This window comes from Mandrillus leucophaeus, unplaced genomic scaffold, assembly GCF_000951045.1.
Source record: "Mandrillus leucophaeus isolate KB7577 unplaced genomic scaffold, Mleu.le_1.0 Scaffold1, whole genome shotgun sequence".
Lineage (NCBI taxonomy): Eukaryota > Metazoa > Chordata > Mammalia > Primates > Cercopithecidae > Mandrillus > Mandrillus leucophaeus.
This window is the reverse complement of record NW_012098097.1, coordinates 713810-736809: the sequence shown is the minus strand read 5'-3', so window position 1 is coordinate 736809 and position 23000 is coordinate 713810. Positions and strand designations below refer to the sequence as shown.

General features: G+C 47.7%; 2 protein-coding genes across 4 annotated transcripts in view; one reads left to right on the top strand and one right to left on the bottom strand.

Moving 5' to 3' along the window:
* The window catches only part of WIPI1 (WD repeat domain, phosphoinositide interacting 1), a 37817-nt gene extending 20950 nt beyond the window's left edge, over positions 1–16867 (top strand). For both annotated transcript variants that reach the window (XM_011973024.1, XM_011972316.1), the window contains 9 exons: positions 464–561; positions 1226–1318; positions 2310–2380; positions 3366–3473; positions 7817–7981; positions 9039–9146; positions 10732–10850; positions 12010–12110; positions 16332–16867. In XM_011973024.1, the coding sequence (XP_011828414.1) occupies positions 464–561; positions 1226–1318; positions 2310–2380; positions 3366–3473; positions 7817–7981; positions 9039–9146; positions 10732–10850; positions 12010–12110; positions 16332–16379 (911 nt within the window). In that variant the 3' untranslated portion in view covers positions 16380–16867. The remainder of the gene's footprint in view (positions 1–463; positions 562–1225; positions 1319–2309; positions 2381–3365; positions 3474–7816; positions 7982–9038; positions 9147–10731; positions 10851–12009; positions 12111–16331) is intronic.
* Positions 1–23000, bottom strand: part of ARSG (arylsulfatase G) — a 146610-nt gene that overhangs the window by 4894 nt on the left and 118716 nt on the right. The window contains exon 11 of one of the 2 annotated variants that reach the window (XM_011975838.1): positions 17627–17929. In XM_011975838.1, the coding sequence (XP_011831228.1) occupies positions 17655–17929 (275 nt within the window). In that variant the 3' untranslated portion in view covers positions 17627–17654. Of the gene's footprint in view, positions 1–17276; positions 17930–23000 lie in introns of those variants that run through there. The other variant, XM_011975140.1, reaches the window with a different exon arrangement.

Genomic DNA, 23000 nt, shown 5'->3' with positions numbered 1-23000 from the left:
TCTCCACTCGCTGCAACCTCTGCCTCCCGGGTTCAAGTGATTCTCCTGCCTCAGCCTCCCAAGTAGCTGGGACTATAGGCATGCACCACCATGCCCAGCTACTTTTTGTATTTTTAGTAGAGATGGGGTTTCACCATGTTGGCCATGGAACTCCTGACCTCAAGTGATCTGCCCGCCTCAAAGTGGTGGAATTACAGGCGTGAGCCACTGCACCCGGCAAGTCTCATTGTTTCACTGTAGCAAGGACACAGCCAGTGTTAAATCAGGAGGTCTTCCCCTGTGAATTGGCTTTATTGGAACCCTTTGATCAGAAGAATCATCAGTGGAAAGCAGTTGTCTACAAAGCTATTCCTCCCCTTGCCAGTAGGTGGCACTGTAGCTGTACTGTTTTCAGATGCCCTCTCCAGCCGCGCACTCTCTCCCTTGGCCCCAGATTTCTCATGTCCTGTTTCTTCTTTGCCAGGTCTATGTGCTCTCTCTATCAACCATTCCAATTCTTACTTGGCCTATCCTGGAAGCCTGACTTCAGGGGAGATTGTGCTTTATGATGGAAACTCCCTGGTAAGTTGACAGTGACCTGGCTGAGCCAACCCACCTGCCTTGGCTGTGTGGTCATGGAAGGAGATAGATAAGGACACCCTGCCGCGGGGGGCTGGAGGCGGTGGGGGTAAGCAATACTGGGGGAGTTGTTCAAGAGAAGGTGATGCTGTTTCCCCTCGGGCTTGCTGTCAGTCAACATCACCATGAGCCAGCCGGCCAGGCCAAGTCAGACATCTGCAGCATAATGAAAAAACCACTTGCCAGCAGGGGGCCAGTTGTCTGCCTGAATGTGTCACGCTGTCCCATGCCACAGCCTGAGACAGTGTGCAGGTGTTTCATATTCCCTGCCCTCTGGTCTCTGAGGCATCCCTGAGCAGGACAGGATTGCTGTGGGAAGTTCCCTAAACATGCATGCAGGACACGCCTGCGACGGCATCACCCTGCGTCAGCTGCTCAGTTCGTGGCCACCTTCCCGAGGGCAGGAAAAGGGAAGGAAATGGAGTGGCCTTTGAAGCCGAATCTTGATTCACCAGGAAATGACGCGCAGCTTACATGCAAATGGCCTGGGGAACAGAGGAAGAGACAGGGAGCTGGACAAAGGAGGGAGAAAGGAGAAAAGAGGAAGGGTGAAATCCATCTTCCCTCTTCCACATCTTCAGTATCCTTTTTGCCTTTTCACCAACAGAAAACAGTCTGCACTATTGCTGCCCACGAGGGGACACTGGCTGCCATCGCCTTCAATGCCTCGGGCTCCAAACTAGCAAGTGCGTCTGAAAAAGTGAGTCCACTCCCACCAACGCCTCTGTCTGGGGTTCGCTGGATGGCTCCTGCCATGCCCAGGGCTGGGATGGAACGAGCCTGGTGACATGAAGACTGACTGGTCTCTGGGCCCACTCAGAATTTGTTTCAGAGGGAGAATTTCTGGCCTCTGCATGTGTGCTATATTCATGCATTTGTTAATTCAATAATTCAATAGGCCAGGGGCCTGCACTATGCAAGATACAAGACACTTTGCATGAAAATTCGTGGTCTTATGAAGAAATGTACATGCACATCAGCCGTAGAGACAGACAGATGCTACACCTTATAAACACAGTACAGTGCAAACCAAATGCTTTACTTTGCTATTTAGAGAAACTGACGTCTTCTGCCTGGAATAATCAGAGAAAGTGATCAAATTGAATTTTTTTTTTTTTTTTAATTTTGAGATGGAGTCTGGCTCTGTCACCCAGGCTGGAGTGCAATGGCACGATCCCGGCTCACTGCAACCTCCGCCTCCCAGGTTTAAGCAATTTTCCTGCCTCAGCCTCCCGAGTAGCTGGGATTACAGGCACATGCTGCCATGCCTGGCTAATTTTTTGTATTTTAGTAGAGACAGGGTTTCACTGTTGCCCAGGCCGGTCTTGAATTCCTGAGCTCAGAAAATCCACCCGGCTTGGCCTCCCAAAGTGCTAGGATGACACCATGCCCAGCCTCAAACTGAAATTCTAAGAAACCAGAGCAGTTGGGCGAACACACACACACAGACACACACACACACACACACCAGCCTTGGGCACAGGTGGAAAGGAAAAGGTAGACAGCGGGTGTTTAAAACATTTTCCAGGAATTGTTGATATGGAACATAAATAAAAATGCCTCTACGCTCAACACGGTGTGCTTCCTCAGAGACAGATGTTCAAAACCAGTCAAACAAACTCCTCTCTGAAGGGACATCTCTGTGTGAAACCATTAACGGTTATGAAATGTCCACCTGCTTTCTTTTCCAGGGCACAGTCATCCGGGTGTTCTCTGTCCCTGACGGACAAAAGCTCTATGAGTTCCGGAGAGGGATGAAAAGGTCTGTGTTCAGTGTCAAACCCATTTTAAAGTCCCCGCAGAAGTCCTGCAGGGGCCGCTGGCAGCTGTCTAGGGAGAGGACAGAGAGTGGCTCTGTGCCCTCCACTCACCTGGAGGAAGTGTAACTACTCTCCCAGGTAATTGACTTGCAGGCTTTACTTAGGGTTCGGCAACACTGAAAGCCGAGATGCTGTTTTAACGCAGTTCAGCCATGAGAGTCCCTTTTTGATGTGTGTGTGGGCGGCCGGCACAGGAGAAATGAGAGAGCCAGGGAGTCACAGTCCAAAAATAATTTCTGATTTCCTTCCATGGAAATAAAGGACCATGTAACGTGTGACTGTTTGGGATCTTATTGGATGTAGGTTTGCAGCCAGATCGGTGCACAGAGCAACCGGAAGATTCCAAGATGCCAGGCACAGTTCCTCCCTTCTGCTGACAGAGGCAGGGCTATACCTTGTTTCTTCTCACATAAATAAGACTATGGGCCGGGCGCGGTGGCTCACGCCTGTAATCCCAGCACTTCGGGAGGCCAAGGCAGGCGGATCACCTGAGGTCAGTAAGGAGTTCAAGACCAGCCTGACCAACATGTTGAAACCCCGTCTGTACTAAAAATATAAAAATCAGCGGGGCGTGGTGGTGTGTGCCTGTAATCCCAGCTACTTGGGAGGCTGAGGCAGGAGAATCGCTTGAGCCCAGGAGGTGGAGGTTACAGTGAGTTGAGATCAAGCCACTGTACTCCAGCCTGGGCAACAGAGCGAGACTCTGTCTCAAAAATAAATAAATAAAATAAAATAAAAAAGACTATGACCCTCTGTGAATCTTTCTGACATTGATTTCTAAATATGGGCACCACAATGTGTAAGGGATTTGGGGCTACCTAGGCTCTTCAGGACACATCTAATTTTCTTATAAAGCTGATCTCTGAGCTATAAGGCCGTAACTCTCATTTCTGTAGCTCACGGGCCCATGTGTTGCTGTGTTTCTAGGTATGTGACAATCAGCTCTCTAGTGTTCAGTATGGACTCACAATTCCTCTGCGCCTCCAGTAACACCGAGACGGTACACATCTTCAAGCTGGAGCAGGTCACCAACAGGCAAGTACTGCACAGGGTGCCAAATGCTCATTAAATGAAAGGAGTCAGGCCCTGGCTCTTCTGCCGGCATGAATGATCTCTTTTCTTTCTCAACACCCTGATCTTGGCTTTACTTGGGGCTTCACCTAAGTGATGGAGTGTGTTAGCAAAACTTTGGGGGCATAATGCACATAAGCAAAAAACTGGGAGCCACCCACTTGAGTCCACGTCCAGCTCTGCCTCTTAGGAGCCAGGAGATCCTGGGAAGATAATTTAGATCCGTGTCCTTCAGTTTCCTCATCTGCAAAACAAACCTAACGGTAGTATATGCATCTGAGGCTTGCTGCGAGGATTAAATGAGTCTGCAGATCTCAAAGCGTTTAGCATTGTGCCTGGCACATAGTAAGCACTAAGAAGCGTCAGCTAATGTAGCTGTAAATATAGCAATATATTTATTTATCATCGCTGCCAGCACCACCGCTGAGTGCTTGGGAAACACCTGCAATTTCTCAGGGCTTAAGAAGCTGTCTGAAAAGTGAAAGAAAAGCCTAAAAAGTGGATAAAATCTGTAGGGAAAGAGTAAAAAGAACTTCAGGGCAAACAATGAGCTTTGGGTTTCACCTGTGCAGAATGGGGGCTGGAAAGTTCTGGAAAGACTGAGGAGTGGGAAGGGAGCAGCCCCCAGTGTTTCATACCCCACGGTGGGGGGCAAGGATTCTAAAGAAAGAGTGCTTTGAAAATGTTACCCCAACCTGCAGGGAAAGGCAGGATCAGGACAGAAAGCCTACTATATCTGGGGAGTTGGTTGTTGGTACCCTCGGATGGAGTTTCAGAAGAGGAAGGTGTAGAGGCCAGGCACTGTGTCACACTGATACATGCTAACACATACATAACAGGGGCCAGGCACCGTATCACGCTGATACATGCTAACACATACATAACAGAGGCCAGGCGCCGTATCACACTGATACATGCTAACACATACATAACAGAGGCCAGGTGCCGTATCACGCTGATACATGCTAACAGATACGTAACAGGGGCCAGGCGCCGTATCACGCTAATACATGCTAACACATACGTAACAGGGGCCAGGCGCCGTATCACGCTAATACATGCTAACACATACATAACAGAGGCCAGGTGCCGTATCACGCTGATACATGCTAACAGATACGTAACAGGGGCCAGGCGCCGTATCACGCTAATACATGCTAACACATACGTAACAGGGGCCAGGCGCCGTATCACGCTAATACATGCTAACACATACGTAACGGGCCAGGTGCCGTATCACACTGATACATGCTAACACATACGTAACAGAGGCCAGGCGCCGTATCATGCTGATACATGCTAACACATACATAACAGAGGCCAGGCGCCATATCATGCTGATACACACACATACATGACAGAGTCCAGACACTGTATCACACTGATACATGCTAACATACATGAAACAGAGGCCAGGCACCATATTGTGCTGATACATACCAATACATACATGAGAGAGGCTGGGCACCATATCACACTGACACATGCTAACACATACATGACACAGGCAGGTACCAATGCCCACTAGCGCAATGGAGGCAGCAGTGGAGTGAGGGCTGGCCACGTACGGAAGCCGGTGTTAGAGTGTAGCCAATGGTATGTGTCATCATTTCCCACTGCCACAGCAACAAATGACCACAACTTAAGGGCTTCAAACAGCCACATTCATTCATTTATTTATTTATTTTAAGACAGAGTCTCCCTCTGTTGCCCAACCTCCACCTCCTGGGTTCAAACAATTCTCTGCCTCAGCCTCTCGAGTAGCTGGGATTACAGACACCTGCCACCACACCCAGCTAATTTTTGTATTTTTAGTAGAGACGGGGTTTCACAATGTTGGCCAGGCTGGTCTCGAACTCCTGACCTTATGATCCACCCGCCTCAGCCTCCCAAAGTGCTGGGACTACAGGCAAACAGCCACATTTATGATCTCATAGTTCTGCAGCCAGAAGCCCAGAATGGCAGGACTGGGTCTTCTTCTCAGCGTGACACAAGGCTGAAAGGGAGGTGTCAAGATTTCTCTAACTTGCCCTTCTGCCATCTTTTTCTGCCACCAGTTGGAGAAAGCTCTGTTTTCAAAGGCACGTGTGATTAGAGAAAGCCCATGCTGTCTGAGGTCACCTGAGGCATGTCACATATCACAGCCACGGGACTGATGTCTCTTCGTCTCTAGAATCCTTGTCCCCCACCCTGCTCCCCCCCCCGTGGTGTATGAAACACTGGGGGCTGCTCCCTTCTCACTCCTCTGTCTTTCCAGAACTTTCCAACCCCCAATCTGCACAGATGTAACCCAAAGCTCATTGTTTGCCCTGAGGTTCTTTTTACTATTTCCCTGGAGATTATATCCACTTTTTAGGCTTTTCTTTCACTTTTCAGACAGCTTCTTAAGCCCTGGTCTTTTTGGAGCCTTAATTCATCATCTGTTGTCATGGGTTTGAGCACCGGAGGGCGGCTGAGCTGTTAAGATGCTGTTCAACCCCAAGGTTCCATGAGTGAATGATCCCAATTGCTGCTGCAGCCCCGCCTCCACCGGGGATTATTATCAGAGATTCATTTCCCACTCCAGGCTCTCCCGTTTCTGTCTGTGAACACAGGTGACCAGGAGCAGAACCTCCAAGTTGTTCTGGGTTCTCCGCTCAACCTGTCCATGGGGTGTTCATATGTCCCTGGCAGTTATGGCTGACATGTGCCTCCCCCAGCCTATCTACGGAGTATTCATATGTACCCAGCAGTTACGGCTCACACGCGCCTCTTCAGCCTGCTTTGCTGGCCAGGGCCCTTAGCCATGTCTTTAGCACCTCGTGCTGGTCCAGCTGTTACTCTTACATTTGGTCTGACTTTCCAGTCTCTCAACCAATACCAATCCACCCCTATATCATCTTGCTGATTAATCTTCTGAAAATGTCCCTTTGAACATGACACCTCCTCCTCAGACACCTTTATTCCCCTTTGAGCTTGGGAATGAAATCCCAGCTCCTCCCTGCCCCGCTGAGTCAGACCTGCTGCAGAGCCCAGCAGCCACCACCCGCAGAACCTCCTCACTTCCTCCAGCCGCAGAGACACCGTCCCATAAAACAGCACATGCCGCATGCCAGGCTCCATGCTCAGCCCTCAGCCTCCTTAGTTCTCCCAGCAACCCTGTCGGGAAGGTTGTGACGATGATTCCTGTTTCCCAAATGAGGAAATCTGGACACAGAAACGTTAAGGAACCTCATCCGCCTCTCCCCTCCTCTGTGGTCTGGACTAGCTCTGCCTGGACCATCTGTGCAGCACCACATATTAACTGCTCACGTTGTTTTTCTTTGTATACACCCGTGCTCTCTCAACCTGGAATGCAGGGTCTGGATCGTACACCTCTTTGTAAACCCCAGCCTGGAGCACAGGGCTGTGGGACAATCAGTACAGGGATGTCTCAGGATGCTTCGGATCACAGAATCCTAGCGGTGCACCTAGCGTAGTCACTTTCAGATGAGAACATGAAGGCCCAGAGAGGTTCGTCCAAAGACCCCCTAGCCCACTGGTAGCAGAGTAAAGAATACCTCCCGGGGCTCTGAGCTGCAGCGTGAGCTTCCCACCAGGACCTCATCCTGCAGACAAGCAGCCTCTCAGCAGTTGCCTGCTCCTGGGAACTCACATGGCAGCCCTGGTCCTCATTGTGCCACCCTCTGTGTGGGGCAGAGCTGGGGGTTGTCTCCCACCAACAGAACGGTCACCCCCTTTGTCTGGCAGAGGCCTTGGGATGAAGTTCCACGACTGCAGGCGACATCCCAGGCCCCTTTGCATGATCTCCATCACTACGCATGCTGGGTACCTGGGTGGCTCCAGGGTTATCTACAATCAAACACCACCCAAAGTTTCTTGCCCGGAGGTTTGCTACCCACTCAGTCTGGCTCAGGAGGCCTTCACGTTGAGATCTGTCTGTTCTTCCATGAGCCCAGCACAGTCCGGAGCTCATTTAATGGCACCGGGATATCGAGTCCATCTCACTCTCTACCCCAGCTCTCTTCTAGAAATCTAGAATCAGACTAGTCATCAGATAAGCCTTCTTTAATAGGGGAAAGCAGTAGCATTGGGAACCTTATAACAGCTTTACAATGGCTCTTCTGAAGAACAAACAAGCCCTTGACGCTCTTTAGTTATTGCCAGAATAATACATCTTGGATTGTTCTCAGTGGGCAGAACATTAGCTAAGGCACAGTCTCTCCCTGCTGTGGCGAGTGTGGCTAATGACGCTTGGGTGTGGAGATTCCTGGGAGTGTGTGGGGCCTGCAGCCCAGTCCCAGCATTGTCTGTGCATTACTCCCTAGTCGACCAGAAGAGACTTCGACCTGGAGTGGCTACATGGGAAAGATGTTCATGGCTGCTACCAACTACCTCCCAACCCAAGTGTCCGACATGATGCATCAGGACCGGGCCTTTGCCACCGCACGCTTGAACTTCTCCGGGCAGAGGAACATCTGTACCCTCTCAACGTACGTACAGTGCCACCCACTCTAAACAAGACCACGCTTTCATCAATCTATTTCTCCAAAGCACAAAAATCCCCAAACCTGAAAACAAAGAGAAAACTTGCCCCAGGCTGGGCACGGTGGCTCACATCTGTAATGCCAGCACTTTGGGAGACCAAGGCAGGCGGATCACCTGAGGTCAGGAGTTTGAGACCAGCCTGGCCAATGTGGTGAAATCCCGTCTCTACTAAAACTACAAAAATTAGCCGGGTGTGGTGGTGCGCACCTGTCGTCTCAGCTACTTGGGAGGCTGAGGCAAGAGAATCGCTTGAACCCAGGAAGTGGAGGTTGCAGTGAGCCGAGATCGTGCCACTGCACTCCAGCCTGGGCAACAGAGTGAGACTCTGTCTCAAAAAAGAAAAAGAAAACTTGCCCCAAAGGAAGAGTGAGCAGAATCAAACCCCTGCTATTCCCATCTGACTTCAATGCGGATTCTCAGAGGGCAGCTAGAAGTTGGCATGGGAATTTTAACCTGCTGGTTATAACGACGCTGTCTTAAAAACAATTCTTATTTTTCTGTAATTATGTAAAAAGCCTCCAGGTCTGTTTTCTAGGTTCAGACTCCTATGGGGCTGACAGATGTTTTAAGAAGTTTAAAGGAGTTTATTCAAAAGTTGAACATTTTTAAAATTTCACAAAACCTACCAGCAAAGACAGTGAGCCAGTCATCCATTTACCCGCTTTCTGTCTTGGTTAGGGGCAGAGACACATGTCAGAGGGAGACTGAGTCCCATGTAGGGCGCTAATGTGTTCGCTAGCTACTGCTTTTCACAGGGTTACAACATCTACACTCATTTGCCTCATCCACACTATTGCGTTCAAAGACAAGAAATAATCCTGAAAGTAGGTCCCAAGGCCAGAATGCAAAGGAATAGGCAGAAGCCCAGACCAGATCAGTGGGCTAAGGGTTTGTCAAAGGCAGAATCTGGTGACAGCTAGGGTGAGGGGGGCTTTGTCATTGGAAGCGAACCCATCACCCATCTCTGTTGTCATCACAGTTTATGTTTTCCTTGGCCCTTAGGATCCAGAAGTTGCCACGGCTGCTAGTTGCATCATCCAATGGACACCTTTATATCTACAATTTGGATCCTCAGGATGGAGGAGAGTGTGTCTTAATCAAAACCCACAGGTGAAGAGACTGCTTTTCAAAAGACAGCTTCTGTCAAGAGCTGGTTGCGTAGAGCTGTCCCTTCGCCAAGAACAGCGACAAGCTTCAATGCCCTTGCTTTGATTTGTTCTTCACTGGCAGTCTCAGTGGCAGACCCCTAGTGGGCTACTGCTCCGCACTGGGCTCTGTGTCAGGCGGCCTCAGCCTGTGGTAGTCATCTGGAAAAGTGCCAGGATTAATAACGCACAGGATGGTCCCCCCACGGCCTGTCCTCCTAACATGGCCCCAAGTTCACAGTGGGCATTCAAACATGTTCCCTGCCACCAGGCACGGTGGCTCACCCCTGTAATCCCAGCACTTTGGGAGGCCAAAGCGGGCAGATGGCTTGAGTCCAGGAGTTCAAGACCAGCCTGGGCAACACGGTGAAACCCCATCTGTACCAAAAACAAATACAAAAATTAGCCGGATGTGGTGGCACACACCTGTAGTCCTAGCTACTCGGGAGGCTTAGGAGGAAGAATCACCTGAACCTGGAAAGGCTGAGGCTGCAGTGAGCCATGATCACACCACTGTGCTCCAGCCTGGGCAACAGAATGAGACCCTGTCTCAAAAAAAAAAAAAAAATCTGTTCCCTGCGTGGAATTGGAAGGTGCTCTACCAGGCACGTTGACTCATCACTCATGCCTATAATCCCAATACTTTGGGAGGCCAAGGAGGGCGCATGGCTTGAGCTCAGGAGTTTGAGACCAGCCTGAGCAATATGGGGAAACCCCATCCTTACAAAAAGGAAAAATATAAAAATTAGCCAGGCATGGTGGCACATGCCTTGTAGTCCCAGCTACTCGGGAGGCAGAGGTGGGAGGATCACCTGAGCCCAGGAAGGTCAAGACTGCAGTGAGCCATGGTCACACCACTGCCCTGCAGCCTGGGCAACAGAGTGAGACCCTGTCTCAAAAAAGAAAAGAAAACAAAAGAAAAGCATTCATGACTTCTGTGAATGGGCACGACTGAGCTCTCCTGCTGTGACCAGGGCACCAGAGCTGCCACTGCCCCCCACCGATGGCCACTCTGCTAGCTAGCATGTCCTCACCTGTGTGTACTGGGAAGAGCAGAGGACCAATCTTTGTTTAGTCAATATAAGAGAAAGGGGCCACTTTGACGGTGTGCAGCTGCCCCTGGCGGTTTCAGGTCACTTCAGCTCATCCTGGCCCAGCAGCGTGTGGGTAGGTCTACAATTTAAACCCACAGAGTTGGCGGGCGGATTACCTGAGGTCGGGAGTTCAAGACCAGCCTGGCCAACATGGTGAAACCCCGTCTCTACTAAAAATACAAAAATTAGCCAGTTGCTGTGGTGGGTGCCTGTAGTCCCAGCTACTTGGGAGGCTGAGGCAGGAGAATCACGCGAACCCAGGAGGCAGAGCTTGCAGTGAGCCGAGGTTGCGCCACTACACTCCAGCCTGGGTGACCTAGCAAGACCCTGTCTCAAAAATAAATAAATAACCCACAGAGCTGAGCACAGGCTTCCTCATGCTTTTCCTTTGGAAGGTGTCCTAGATATATGATGATTTCTTTTTTTCTTTCACCCCCTCTTGATTGTCACAAGTAGCTTGCTTGGCTCAGGAACAACAGAAGAGAATAAAGAAAACGACCTCAGACCTTCCTTACCTCAGTCTTATGCAGCAACCGTAGCCAGACCAAGTGCATCTTCAGCCTCCACGGTGCCAGGTGGGTGGATGCGGGGCCAACAGGGGAGCATCTCCAACAGTGACCTCCCTCCCCTTCTCCCTCTGCCCTCCCTCCCCTTCCCCCTTCACTGTTACCTGGGGGTGGAACGCCCTCCCTCCCCTTCTCCCTTCTCCCTCCCTCCCCTTCTCCCTTCGCCCTCCCTGCCCTTCTCCCTTCGCCCTCCCTGCCCTTCTCCCTTCGCCCTCCCTGCCCTTCTCCCTTCGCCTTCCCTCCCCTTCTCCCTTCGCCTTCCCTCCCCTTCTCCCTTCGCCCTCCCTTCCCTTCTCCCTTCGCCCTCCCTCACCTTCACCCTCCCTCGCCTTCCCCCTTCACTGTTACCTTGGGGTGGAGCACTCTTCTTGAATTTTTTATTTCCTCACAGGTGAGGCCATGGTAATAGCCTTTAAACGTAGGACCCTCAACCTGGCAAGGCGTTGCACAATATGGTCTTTTTCCTAACAAGTGCTGTTAACCCTTTGCCTCTTCAAAAATTGCAATGAGGCCAGGCACAGTGGCTCACACCTGTAATCCCAGCACTTTGGGAGGCTGAGGCGAGCAGATCACTTGAGGTCAGGAGTTTGAGACCAGCCTAGCCACCATGGTGAAACCCCATCTGTACTTAAAAAATACAAAAATTAGCTGGGCATGTTGGCACACACTTGTAATCCCAGCAACTCAGGAGGCTGAAGCAGGAGAATCGCTTGAACCAGGGAGGTGGAGATTGCAGTGAGCTGAGATCATACCACTGCACTCCAGCCTGGGTGACAGAGTGAGACTCCTTTTCAAAAAATTAAAGCTAAACTAAAAATTCCAAAGTGCCTGTAGTCCCAGCCACTCAGGAAGTTAAACTGAGGCAGAAGGATCCCTTAAGCTCAGGAGTTCGAGACCAGACAGGGCAACATAGTGAGACCCTACCTCAACAAAGCAAACTTCAAAGAGGTAGGATGTTTCAGACATCCAAAGTGGAAAGGCAGGTCAGGCTTAAAGACAGCAGATGGTGAGGATTATGGCTTGTCCTAGGCACAGTCCCTCCAGGGGGAAGACAGACAGCCCCTCTGCTTCCTTTGCCCTTTATTTGAGCTCCCACTCCCCACCCGCCAGGTCATGGCATAAAAGCAGATCCCCAGGGCTTGTTTCATGTCTCTTTCTTGGTTTCCAGGTTATTCCGAGGACGGCGGGGCGCTGCGAGGAGAAGTTATTCCTGAACATGAGTTTGCGACGGGACCAGTGTGTCTTGATGATGAGAATGAGTTTCCTCCTGTGAGCATTAGGAACCCGTAACCGGGCGGCTCAGTCTGTGTGCTTAGAAGGAAACCTTCGCCTCATACGAGAGGCGGAGTCCCTTTCCCTGTTTTCTAGTCTGTACCAACTAATTCTCTGCTCTGGTATTTGGAAAGCCCTAGGATAGTTGTTGTACTGTGTGCTTTGAATCCTACAGAGTAGCCTTTAGGTGTCGAGCTAAACCCTGATGGCATTAGAGTCACTAATCCAGGGAGTCTTGGTGACCTCCCTCCAGCCAGAGGCCTGGAATCTCTTATTTTGCTCCCGTGGCATTGACTTTGCTGCCTAGAAGGTAGGAATATGTGCCTTGCGTAAAACTTATTTTCCTGAGGCTTCTGTGGATGCTTTTGCAGAATGCTGCTTTCCTTGTGCTGGAGGGGATGGTTTCAGAGGGCTGGGCTGTGTGTTCAGGACTCTGAGCTGAGTTGCTGCACTCTGCGGACCAGCTTGACCCTCACTTACCTGCAGCTCTGACTGGCAGACCTGCACCTCCCCAGCAGCTGCAGACACTCATTAAGAACCAACTGGCCGAGCGCAGTGGCGCACACCTGTAATCCCAGCACTTCGGGAGGCAGAGGCTGGAGGATCGCTTGAGCCTAGATGTTAGAGACCAGCCTGGGCAACATGGCAAAACCCCATCTCCACCCAAAAAAAAAAAGGCAAAAATTAGCCGAGTGTGGTGGCACGTGCCTGTAGTCCCAGCCGTTCTGGACGCTGAGGTGGGAGGATCACCTGAGCCTGGGAGGTCGAAGCTGCAGTGAGCTGTATTGTGCCACTGCGCTCCAGCCTGGGTGAAAGAGTGAGACTCTATCTCAAAAAGAAAAGAAAAGAAAAGCAATTGTATGCTCTGTGGAGGGTGGGAGGTGCAGCGCAGGAGCTTGCCCGAGCACCTTTAGCTGGGTTTCCCAGCAACCTGCTCAGGCTGTTCCCACAGCTAGGGCCCTGAGTGCTGGCTGAGTGCTGGGCGTGGCTCCTCCCACCACCTGCAACTGAAGACAAGATTCTCTCCTGAGTGCCTGCCAGGGCTTCCTCAACTTCCCATTCTTCAAGCTCCCGTCTGGAGTAACATAGACCGCTCTCGTGAGTTTCAGTCAAGACATCCCAGATAGTCAACCTGAAATCGTTGCGAGATGGACATACTGATTTGTTCTGTTTTGTTTTTGAGACGGAGTCTTGCTCTGTCACCCAGGCTGGAGTGCAGTGGCGTGATCTTGGCTCACGGCAACCTCTGCCTCCTGGGTTCAAGCAATTGTCCTGCCTCAGCCTCCTGAGTAGCTGGACTACAGGCGTGCACCACCACGCCCAACTAATAGTTTGTATTTTTAGTAGAGATGGGGTTTCACCATGTTGGTCATGCTGGTCTCAGACTCCTCACCTCAAGTGATCCACCCGCCTCGGCCCTCCTACAATGCTGGGATTATAGGTGTGAGCCACCGCTCCTGGCCGGAAGTAGCGTTTGGGCCAAGACTTGGAGCATCAACTCCTAGAATCAGAGAGGAGCCGCCACTCGGGCACTGAAGCAATGCCCATTAGGCTTTGTTATGGAAATGTCTCCTGATCATGGTTTGTGTCCGTTGAGATTCCAATTGTAAAAGGCTGGAGTGCAGGTCTGGCTTCTTTCTCCGGCAGATCCGTAGGAACCCTCTAGTGAGCACATTTGGCTTAGAAAACAAAGCTGCCGTGGGGCCCCGAGTGCAGGGCCGGGAGCTGTTGTGTGTGATCTCCCACATCGGCTCGTGGATCACAGCGTGAGCTTTTACATTTGTGGCTTTCAAGAGGCAGGTTGTCAGAGACGTGGCTCGCAAGTGAAGTTTATATCTTAGTGGCGGAGAGCAGTTGTTCTTAAAAATACTAATTATAAACGTCAACACCTCTGTTGGCGTGCTGCCTAACTATAAACCAGGTGTTTTACCTTTGGGTTCTCATGGCCCAACTGGCCTTAAAGGGTGTTTTTCTGCACCCTCAAAAGGCAGTGGTTATTTACCTGAAGTTGAGTCTTCCACGAACCAGAGCACTCTCGGTCAGACACTGTGGGGACAAATGTGGCCACTCTACTCTGTCAGGGTTTACCGCATCCAGACACTTACTAGGTTCCGTTTCACGAATTTTGGTAAAAGTCTGTGACTACTATAAAACATTAGCAGATTCTTCATTGTAATCACAGTAAACCTTGCAACCTCTTACATTTACAGAATTGGGGTAATTTGGATATTGGCATCTAGGAGGTAGTTGCTTGCCAAAGAACCTGTATAAAATAATAGGTACCTTGTGCAGATCATTGATTTGGGATGAAAAGGAAAAGGGGAGGTGCTTAATTGAAGAACCAGTGAGAAAGTTTGTCCTGAGGCCTGTGTGCCCATTCAGTGCCAGGAAGCTGGGCATGAGCCAGTTGTTTCTTCTCCCTCCTGAGGACCAAATGAAAGAAAGTTGGTTGAAATTGCATCAGGAATTCTTATTTATACACAAGAAATACTTCCTGCCAGTGAGAGTGGTCACCGAACAAGGTCCCTAGAACGGGTGTTAGACCCTTGTGAGTGTCGGGCAGCCCCTGTGTGCACGGCTGTGTCGTGGCAGCCACCAACCTCTCAGCCTGCCCTCCAGCCTGCAGGCAGATGGTGATGAGGGGCAGTGCTCCCAGTAAGGCACTGTCTCAGTAGCCGGCAGGCTTCCCCATCTCATCACGTAAGGACCAGAGGCACGCGTGCTCCTGGGATGCTCTGTCAACATGGCCCATCTCAGTCATGCCTGAATTGGCAGAAATGTTCAATGAGGGATGCTGGGGAACTTCCTCTCTGTGTTCTTATTCTGAATTGTCATGCCTATTGCAAATCTCTGTGCAGAATTCACATCTTTACTCACATTCCTTAAAATCTGCTAGGACCACAAAAGGCTCTTGGAGTCTCAGCTTGGTTAAAATCGCCTCTCTTGCAGCAACAAACATACAGCCTTGCCTGAGTAGTCTGCTGCAGGAGCTCTGTGAGCCGCCACCTTAAGAAGGCGAGTCATCACTAGCGATCTTTTTAGAACATATACTGACACTTCATATACTGATCACGCTTGCCTCTTTTGCTCCGAGAGCAGTGAAAGAAAAGAGACTTGATCATTTCTGGTGCCTTAGAAAGCTGCTTCATTCAGGAGGATGAGAAGCTTTTGTTTCAGGAACAATCCAACCTGTACAAGTCTCTGTATTTGGTGAGACTAGTCCCAATCTTGTGAGCAAGAGTCAGGAAATCAAGCCCAAGGGTATAAACTGACCTTCCCTTTTTTTTTTTTTTTTTTTTTTTTTTTTTGAGATAGAGTCTCACTCTGTCCCTCAGGCTGCAATGTGTTAGCGTGATCTCCACTCACTGCAACCTCCACCTCCCAGGTTCAAGTGATTCTAGTGCCTCAGCCTCCCATGTAGCTGGGATTTCAGGCATGCCACCATGCCCAGCTAATTTTTACATTTTTAGTAGAGACGGAGTTTTACCATGTTGGCCAGGCTGGTCTCGAACTCCTGACCTCAGGTGATCACCCACCTTAGCCTCCTAAAGTGCTGGGATTACAGGTGTGAGCCACTGTACCCAGCCTAAACTGACTTTTTTTTTTCTTTTTTTTTGAGATGGAGTCTTGCTCCATCGCCCAGGCAGGAGTGCAGTGGTGTGATCTCGGCTCACTGCAGCCTCCACCTTCCCAGTTCAAGTGATTCTCCTGCCTCAGCCTCCTGAGTAACTGGGATTACAGGCACGCGCCACCATGCCCGGCTAATTTTTGTATTTTTTAGTCGAGATGGGGTTTCACCATGTTGGCCAGGCTGGTCTCAAACTCCTGACCTAGTGATCCACCCACCTCGGCCTCCCAAAGTTCTGGGGTTACAGGCGTGAGCTACCGCACCTGGCCTAAACAGACTTTTTAATAGTGATGGAGCAGTCCATGTTTACAAGTAAGATGAGCCTTTTAAAAATATATACATATACATATGAATACATACACACACAGATATTTTTATACAGTCAGTATTTGCTAGAACTGTGTCATACTTGTCTACATCTGAATAAGCTGGGTGACTGTTCTGTGGCCATGAGCGAGGTCAGATAGAAAAATTCCGCAGTGCCCAGCCTCTCCCTGCTCACTCTGCATGGGCACAGACCTGTTCATAATGCACCTGCCTACCAGACTCTTTCTGAGAAGAGTAAGGCCATTCTGTTTTGATTTTGGTAGATAATCTTGTGCCGTGGAAATCAGAAGGGCAAAACGAAGCAGTCATGATGAGAAGCACACCTCAGAAATCAGGACATCCCCCTATCAGGTGGTTTTGGAGAAAACAAGGAAGGTGGAAGAATGGAGTGCAATTGTGTGAGCAGAAAGGGGGGCAGGAATCCCGGGTGCTGCACTGCTTAAACCACAGGACCTGGTTAACTCCTCACCAAGCTTCCCACGACCCTGGTTGCCAGTGGGCGTGGGAGACATTGTATACACATTATGCTATTTAAAATATGTTCAAACCATAGTGTAAATGCTAATTAACCATATTGGTATATAACCAGAATTTTATATTAAAAGGGGCCTCCTTTTTAAATATATGCTGTGTAAAAAATGTACTTATAGGAACATCTCTTTGAATTGTATTTCTTGTAGATTACATACTTAGAGAAACTATTTTAGCCAGGCAAAGTCTTTTTTGGCTGTGACTGGAATAAATCATTTATTACTGAGAGTCCCATTTTGGACACTAATAATAAAATCATGGCAATGCATTTTTGAGGTTTTTATATTTTTTTACTATTTCCTCGTGGTTATAGGGGACAGGAAGAACTCTTTAACATCTTTTAAATACAATCGTTTCACCCTTAAAAGGAGAGGAAGGGGATTGGGCCACAGACGTATCCATGGACTCGTCTGCTCTGAGATCTGGAAAGCGACCTAACTTTGGTCTAAATCTGTGCACTGTTTGCTAGAAATGTAGGATTTCAGGCTCCACTCGAGACCTACAGAGACAGAATCCAGATTCTCACAAGATCCTAGGTGATTTGTTTGCATATTAAAGATGGAGACCAGTGAGTACACTGGTGTGTGGAAGGAAAAAAAAAATAGAGAAGCTCTGCCCTAGATACTAATTAGAATGGATTTACACGAAAATGACCAGAGACACTGGGAACCAGAGAAACAAGGCAACTAAAATGTATCGAGTATCTGTTCTGTGTCAGGTAACGTGCCAGGCATTTTCATGTATGCCTTTATTTAACCCTCAAAATCAACTTGCAGGTTAGGTTAAACAATTGCCCAAGTTCAAAAGCTGCAGCTGGCACCTGTGCGTGACTCCAAAGCCCGTGTGCTTCCCATTAGGGCACACTCCCTGCCCAGAGCCAGCACGGCTCAGCTGCTCTCAGGCCAGCATGGAGGAGGGACAGGATACAGAGGGGATATGCAAGGCTAACTCCAAAACCAAATTCCAAGACTAAACTAAAGCGTGTGTTTGTAAAGAGGGTAAAAATGAAGTTTGGAAACAAACTTGCCTAATTCCCAGATATTCCTCCTTGTCTGTTATGGGGCTTGACAGCGGCAGGCAATTTGGTAGGGATTGCAGCAGGGAGTTACTGAAGGGTCCTGGGTGTAATCTGCACTGGAGATGTTGTCATTGGCAATGTCTTGAAGGACGTCTGCAAGAACCTTTCTGACCTTGGGCAGCACGGCCTGGTACTCCGCACCACCTCTTTCTAGAGGCACAGCTTCTGCGATATCGTCTTCCAGGTTGAAAATCAGAGGAAGCTTATGCTGTAGCTCAGGCCCGATGCTCCCATCACATGCTCTGGCTCCACCTAGAGAGGGAATGACAACAAATACCTTGCTAACCCTGACAGTTGCCCTATGTTGTAAAGATGAGAGCTGCAAGTGATTATACATTAATGCAAACATACCAGATAACCAAATATTCCAATGACGGCTCTCTCTGTCAGAGAAATGACCTTGAGAAATCTATTTGCTCCTTCCAGTGATGATCCTGTGGTCCAAAATGTTTTGCTTTTTCATTTCCGTTTTTGTTTTTTGAGGCAGGGTCTGGCTTTGTTGCCCAGGCTGGAATGCAGTAGTGTGATCCTAGCTCACTGCAGCCTCAGCCTTTTTGGGCTCAAGCGATCCTCCCACCTCAGCCTCCCAAGTAGCTGGGGCCACAGGCATGCACCACCACACCCAGCTTCCCCCCGCCCCTCCCAGAGACAGGGGCCCGCTATGTTGCTCAAGCTGGTCTCGAACTTCTGGCCTCAAGCAATCCTCCTGTCCTAGCCTCCCAAAATGCTGGGATTATCAGCAGGAGCCACTGCACCCAGCTTAAAATGATTTGGAAGTTCTCCTTGAACTTGCCTTCAGAGCCAGTAGAACATTCATTCAAGTATCTTTATTGACACAAAATCAGGATATAATTTTTTTTTGTTTTTTGTTTTTTTTTTCAAGTTGGAGTCTTGCTCTGTCACCCAGGCTGGAGTGCAATGGCGCAATCTTCGGCTCACTGCAGCCTCTGCCTCTGGGTTCAAGCAATTCTCCTGCCTCAGCCTCCTGAGTAGCTGGGATCACAGGCACCCGCCACCACGCCCGGCTACTTTTTGTATTTTTAGTAGAGATGGGGTTTCACCATGTTGGCCAGGCTGGACTCGAACTCCTGACCTCATGATCTGCCCACCTCGGCCTCCCAAAGTCCTGGGATTACAGGCATGAGCCACCGCACCAGCCAGGATATAATTTTTTTAAGTATCTTTAACCTCTGCCCTTTAAGAGTAAATTTGATGTTTTTGAAAATCGATTTCTTGACTACCAATTGGTGAATCAAGTAGAAAGGTAGGTGAGTAATTTCACTTTGGGTTGAAGATGACAGTCTTATGTGGATTCATATCTGGCTGTGAAAGCCATCCAGAAGGGGAAGGACAAAAATGTTTGGAATGACAGCAGCTTCCTTGGCTTCTCATGATTTCGATGACTTTTGTGTGTGTGTGTTTTTGTTTTTTGTTTTTTGTTGTTGTTGTTGTTTTTGCCTTTGCTATAGAAAAAGTAGTTAAGGTGTCTGATGGAAATAAATATAACATAATTAAATAAACAAAGGGAATTAAGGCAAAAGATAGCCCTCACAATTACAAGAGTTCCTAAACACTGACTTTGCTTCTGAGCTTAGCAGCAGCCAAACATTAATGAGATAGAAACTTACCAGTTGCTCAGGAGAAGCAGAGCTTTTTCTGACACTAAGATCTGAGAGAAATTCTTCCAGTGGCTCCTTCTCCTACAGGGGACCCTGTAGGATAGAATGCTCACTGGCATTCTTACAAAAAACAAAACTGATACTAGGATGGTTCCACTGATGACTTCTTATCACATCCCTTACTATATGATGAGAGCAGGTGCCAACATGCAACTCAGTCCAAGGAAATCTATAGGGGCAAAGCCATACCACCTAAGGATTCAGGCTTCTGGTCCAATCTGGCCAGAAATAAAATTTGAAATATTTAGGAGAATGAGTAGATCTCAAAGCCTTTAGACAACCCTTTATTACTGGATTTCCTCCTGTGGCTGAGAGTCAAGTTGATCAGTAGAGATTAACAGTTGTTGTCTTTGCCTTGAGTTTGGAGTAGAACTTGATTATTCTTCATTGCCAGTAAAAGGCAGTGATGTGAGTTTTGACAAACAGTTCATGCTAGGAGTGGAGACTGTGTCCCAGGACTGAGGGATCTGCCTAAGATCAAGGGAAAAATCTGAAAGACTCATCCTAACAAAGTGTAAAACTAAGGCTTTATAAATTCAAGGGAATTGACTACTGATTAACTGCCAGTGAAAACAAAAATCAACACTCTCAGATAACAGAAATCAGAATTGCTACGATGCATCACCAACAATGTCCAGCTTACAATTTTTAAGGATGGCTAAATAGGAGACTCCCAGTTTCTAGTCTGGCAAGTAAGGAGGTCGGCAGTCATCACTTCATTCTAACAAGTAAAAAGCCGAACAAACTAAAAAACCAACAACTCGGCCGGGCGCAGTGGCTCACGCCTGTAATCCCAGCACTTTGGGAGGTTGAGGCAGGCAGATCACAAGGTCAGGAGATCGAGATCAGTCTGGCCAACATAGTGAACCCCCATCTCTACTAAAAATACAAAAAATTAGCTGGGTGTGGTGGCGGGCACCTGTAATCCCAGCTACTTGGGAGGCTGAGGCAGGAGAATCACGTGAACCCAGGAGGCGGAGGTTGCAGCAAGCCGAGATCGTGCCATTGCACTCCAGCCCAGGCAACAATACAAGACTCCATCTCAAAACAAAAAAAAAAACCAACAACTCTTACTAGGTCTTTCAGACAAATGAAGTCACAGGGCAAACTACTGCCCCCAAAGTCAGAGAGACAGACAAGCAAACAGAAAGAATCACAACTTAGCAGAGCAGAAACCCACAAGCAGAAACCTCTGTAAGAACCAGTGCCAGGAGGAGGGAAACCCTGCACTGTAATTGACAAATTGCTGGAGGCTCAGTGTGGACAAGTCTGAGGGACGAAAAACTCCAGTGGGGCCCAGTTGTCAAGTGCCCCCTCCCCCCACACCCAAAACACACGCACTTTTGTGTTTTTACCTCCAGGAGCTCAACCAAGTTCTTACAGTAAATATTGGAGAAACATCTCTTCATCCTTCCAAAAGAGGTAGAAGAAAAGTAATTTTTAAATATACCAAAACGTTCTCGTTTTCTTAACGAGGCCTGCCCGGGGAAACTATTTTACCAGAGCTTAAATTACTTAGGTTTTTCTCAGAGCCTAACTGACCTAAGGGTAGGGAGATCCCAGCTGTAGTCACTCTAGCTGTTCCACCTAAGGGGAGGGAAGGGAAAGACTGAGAAGCATTTGTGAAGTTCACAGTCCAAGGATACAAGCTCACCAAAACACTAAGATTCAACAATAACCTACCCAAATGAGAAGGAACCAGAAAACCAACTCTGGTAATATGACAAAACAAGGCTCTTTGGCACTCCCCCAAAAAATCACATTCGCTCACCAGTCATGGATCCAAACCAAGAAAAAAATCCCTGATTTACCTGAAAAAGAATTCAGGAGGTTAGTTATTAAGCTAATTAGGGAGGCACCAGAGAAAGGCAAAGCGCAATGCAAGGAAATCCAAAAATCAATACAAGAAGTGAAGGGAGAAATATTCAAGGAAATAGCATAAAGAAAAAACAATGAAAACGTCAGGAAACATTGGACATACTATAGAAATGCAAAACGATCTGGAAAGTCTCAGCAATAGAATTGAACAAGTAGAAGAAGGAAATTCAGAGCCCAAAGATAAGGTCTTTGACTTAACCCAATCCAACGAAGACAAAGGAAAAAGAATAAGAAAATATGAACGAAGCCTCCAAGAAGGCTGTGATTATGTTAAACGACCAAATCTAAGAATAATTGGTGTTCCTGAGGAAGAAGAGAAATCTAAAAGTTTGGAAAACATATTTGGGGGAATAATCAAGGAAAACTTCCCTGGCCTTGCTAGAGACCTAGACATCCAAATACAAGAAGCTCAAAGAACACCTGGGAAATTCATTGCAAAAACATCATCGGATAACCTATAAAGGAAAACATGAGACAAAAATACCAGGTATCCTATAAAGGAATTAACAGCAGATACCCTACAAGCTAGAAAGGACTGGGGCCATATCTTCAGCCTCCTCCATCAAAACAATTATCAGCCAAGAATTTTGTATCCAGCAAAACTAAGCATCATATATGAAAGAAGGATACAGTCTTTTTCAGACAAACAAATGCTGAGAAAATTCACTACTGCCAAGCCAGCACTACAAGAACTGCTAAAAGGAGCTCTAAATCCTGGAAACACATCAAAATGGAACCTCTTTAAAGCATAAAGCTCACAGGATCTATAAAACAAAAATACAACTTAAAAAGCAGAAACAAAAAACCAAGGTACATGGGCAACAAATAGCACGAGGAATGAAATAGTACTTCACATCTCAATATTAACACTGAATGTAAATGATCTAAATGCTCCACTTAAAAGGTGCAGAACAGCAGAATGGATAAGATCACCAACCAACTATCTGTTGCCTTCAGGAGACTCACCTAACACATAAGGACTCACATACATTTAAAGTAAAGGGGTAGAAAAAGACATTTCATGCAAACGGACACCAAAAGTAAGCAGGGGTAGCTATTGTTATATCAGACAAAACAAACTTTAAAGCAACAGTAGTTAAAAAAGACAAAGAGAGACATTATACAATGGTAAAAGGCTTTGTCCAACAGGAAAACATCACAATCCTAAACATATATGCACCTAACACTGGAGCTCCCAAATTTATAAAACAATTACTAATAGACATAAGAAATGAGAGAGATGGCAACACAATAATAGTGGGGGATTTCAATACTGCACTGACAGCACTAGACAGGTCATCAAGAAAGAAAATCAACAAAGAATGAATTTAAACTATACTTTGGAACAAATGGACTTAACAGATACATACAGAACATTCCAATCAACAATTGCAGAATACACATTCTATTCAACAGTGCATGGAACTTTCTCCAAGATAGATCATAGGATAGGCCACAAAATGAGCCTCAATAAATTTAAGAAAATTGAAATTATATCAAGCATTCTTTCAGACCACAGTGGAATAAAACTGGAACTCCATAAATAAATGGTTACATCCCATGTTCATGGATTGGAAGACTTACTATTTTTAAAATGTCAATACTACCCAAAGTGAACTACAGGTTCAGTACAATCCTTATCAAAATCCCAATGATGTTTTTTGCAGAAATAGAAAAATTCATCCTAAAATTCACATGGAATCTCAAGAGGACCCAGAATAGTCAAAACAGTCTAAAAAAAAAAAAAAAAAAAAAAGAAATAATCA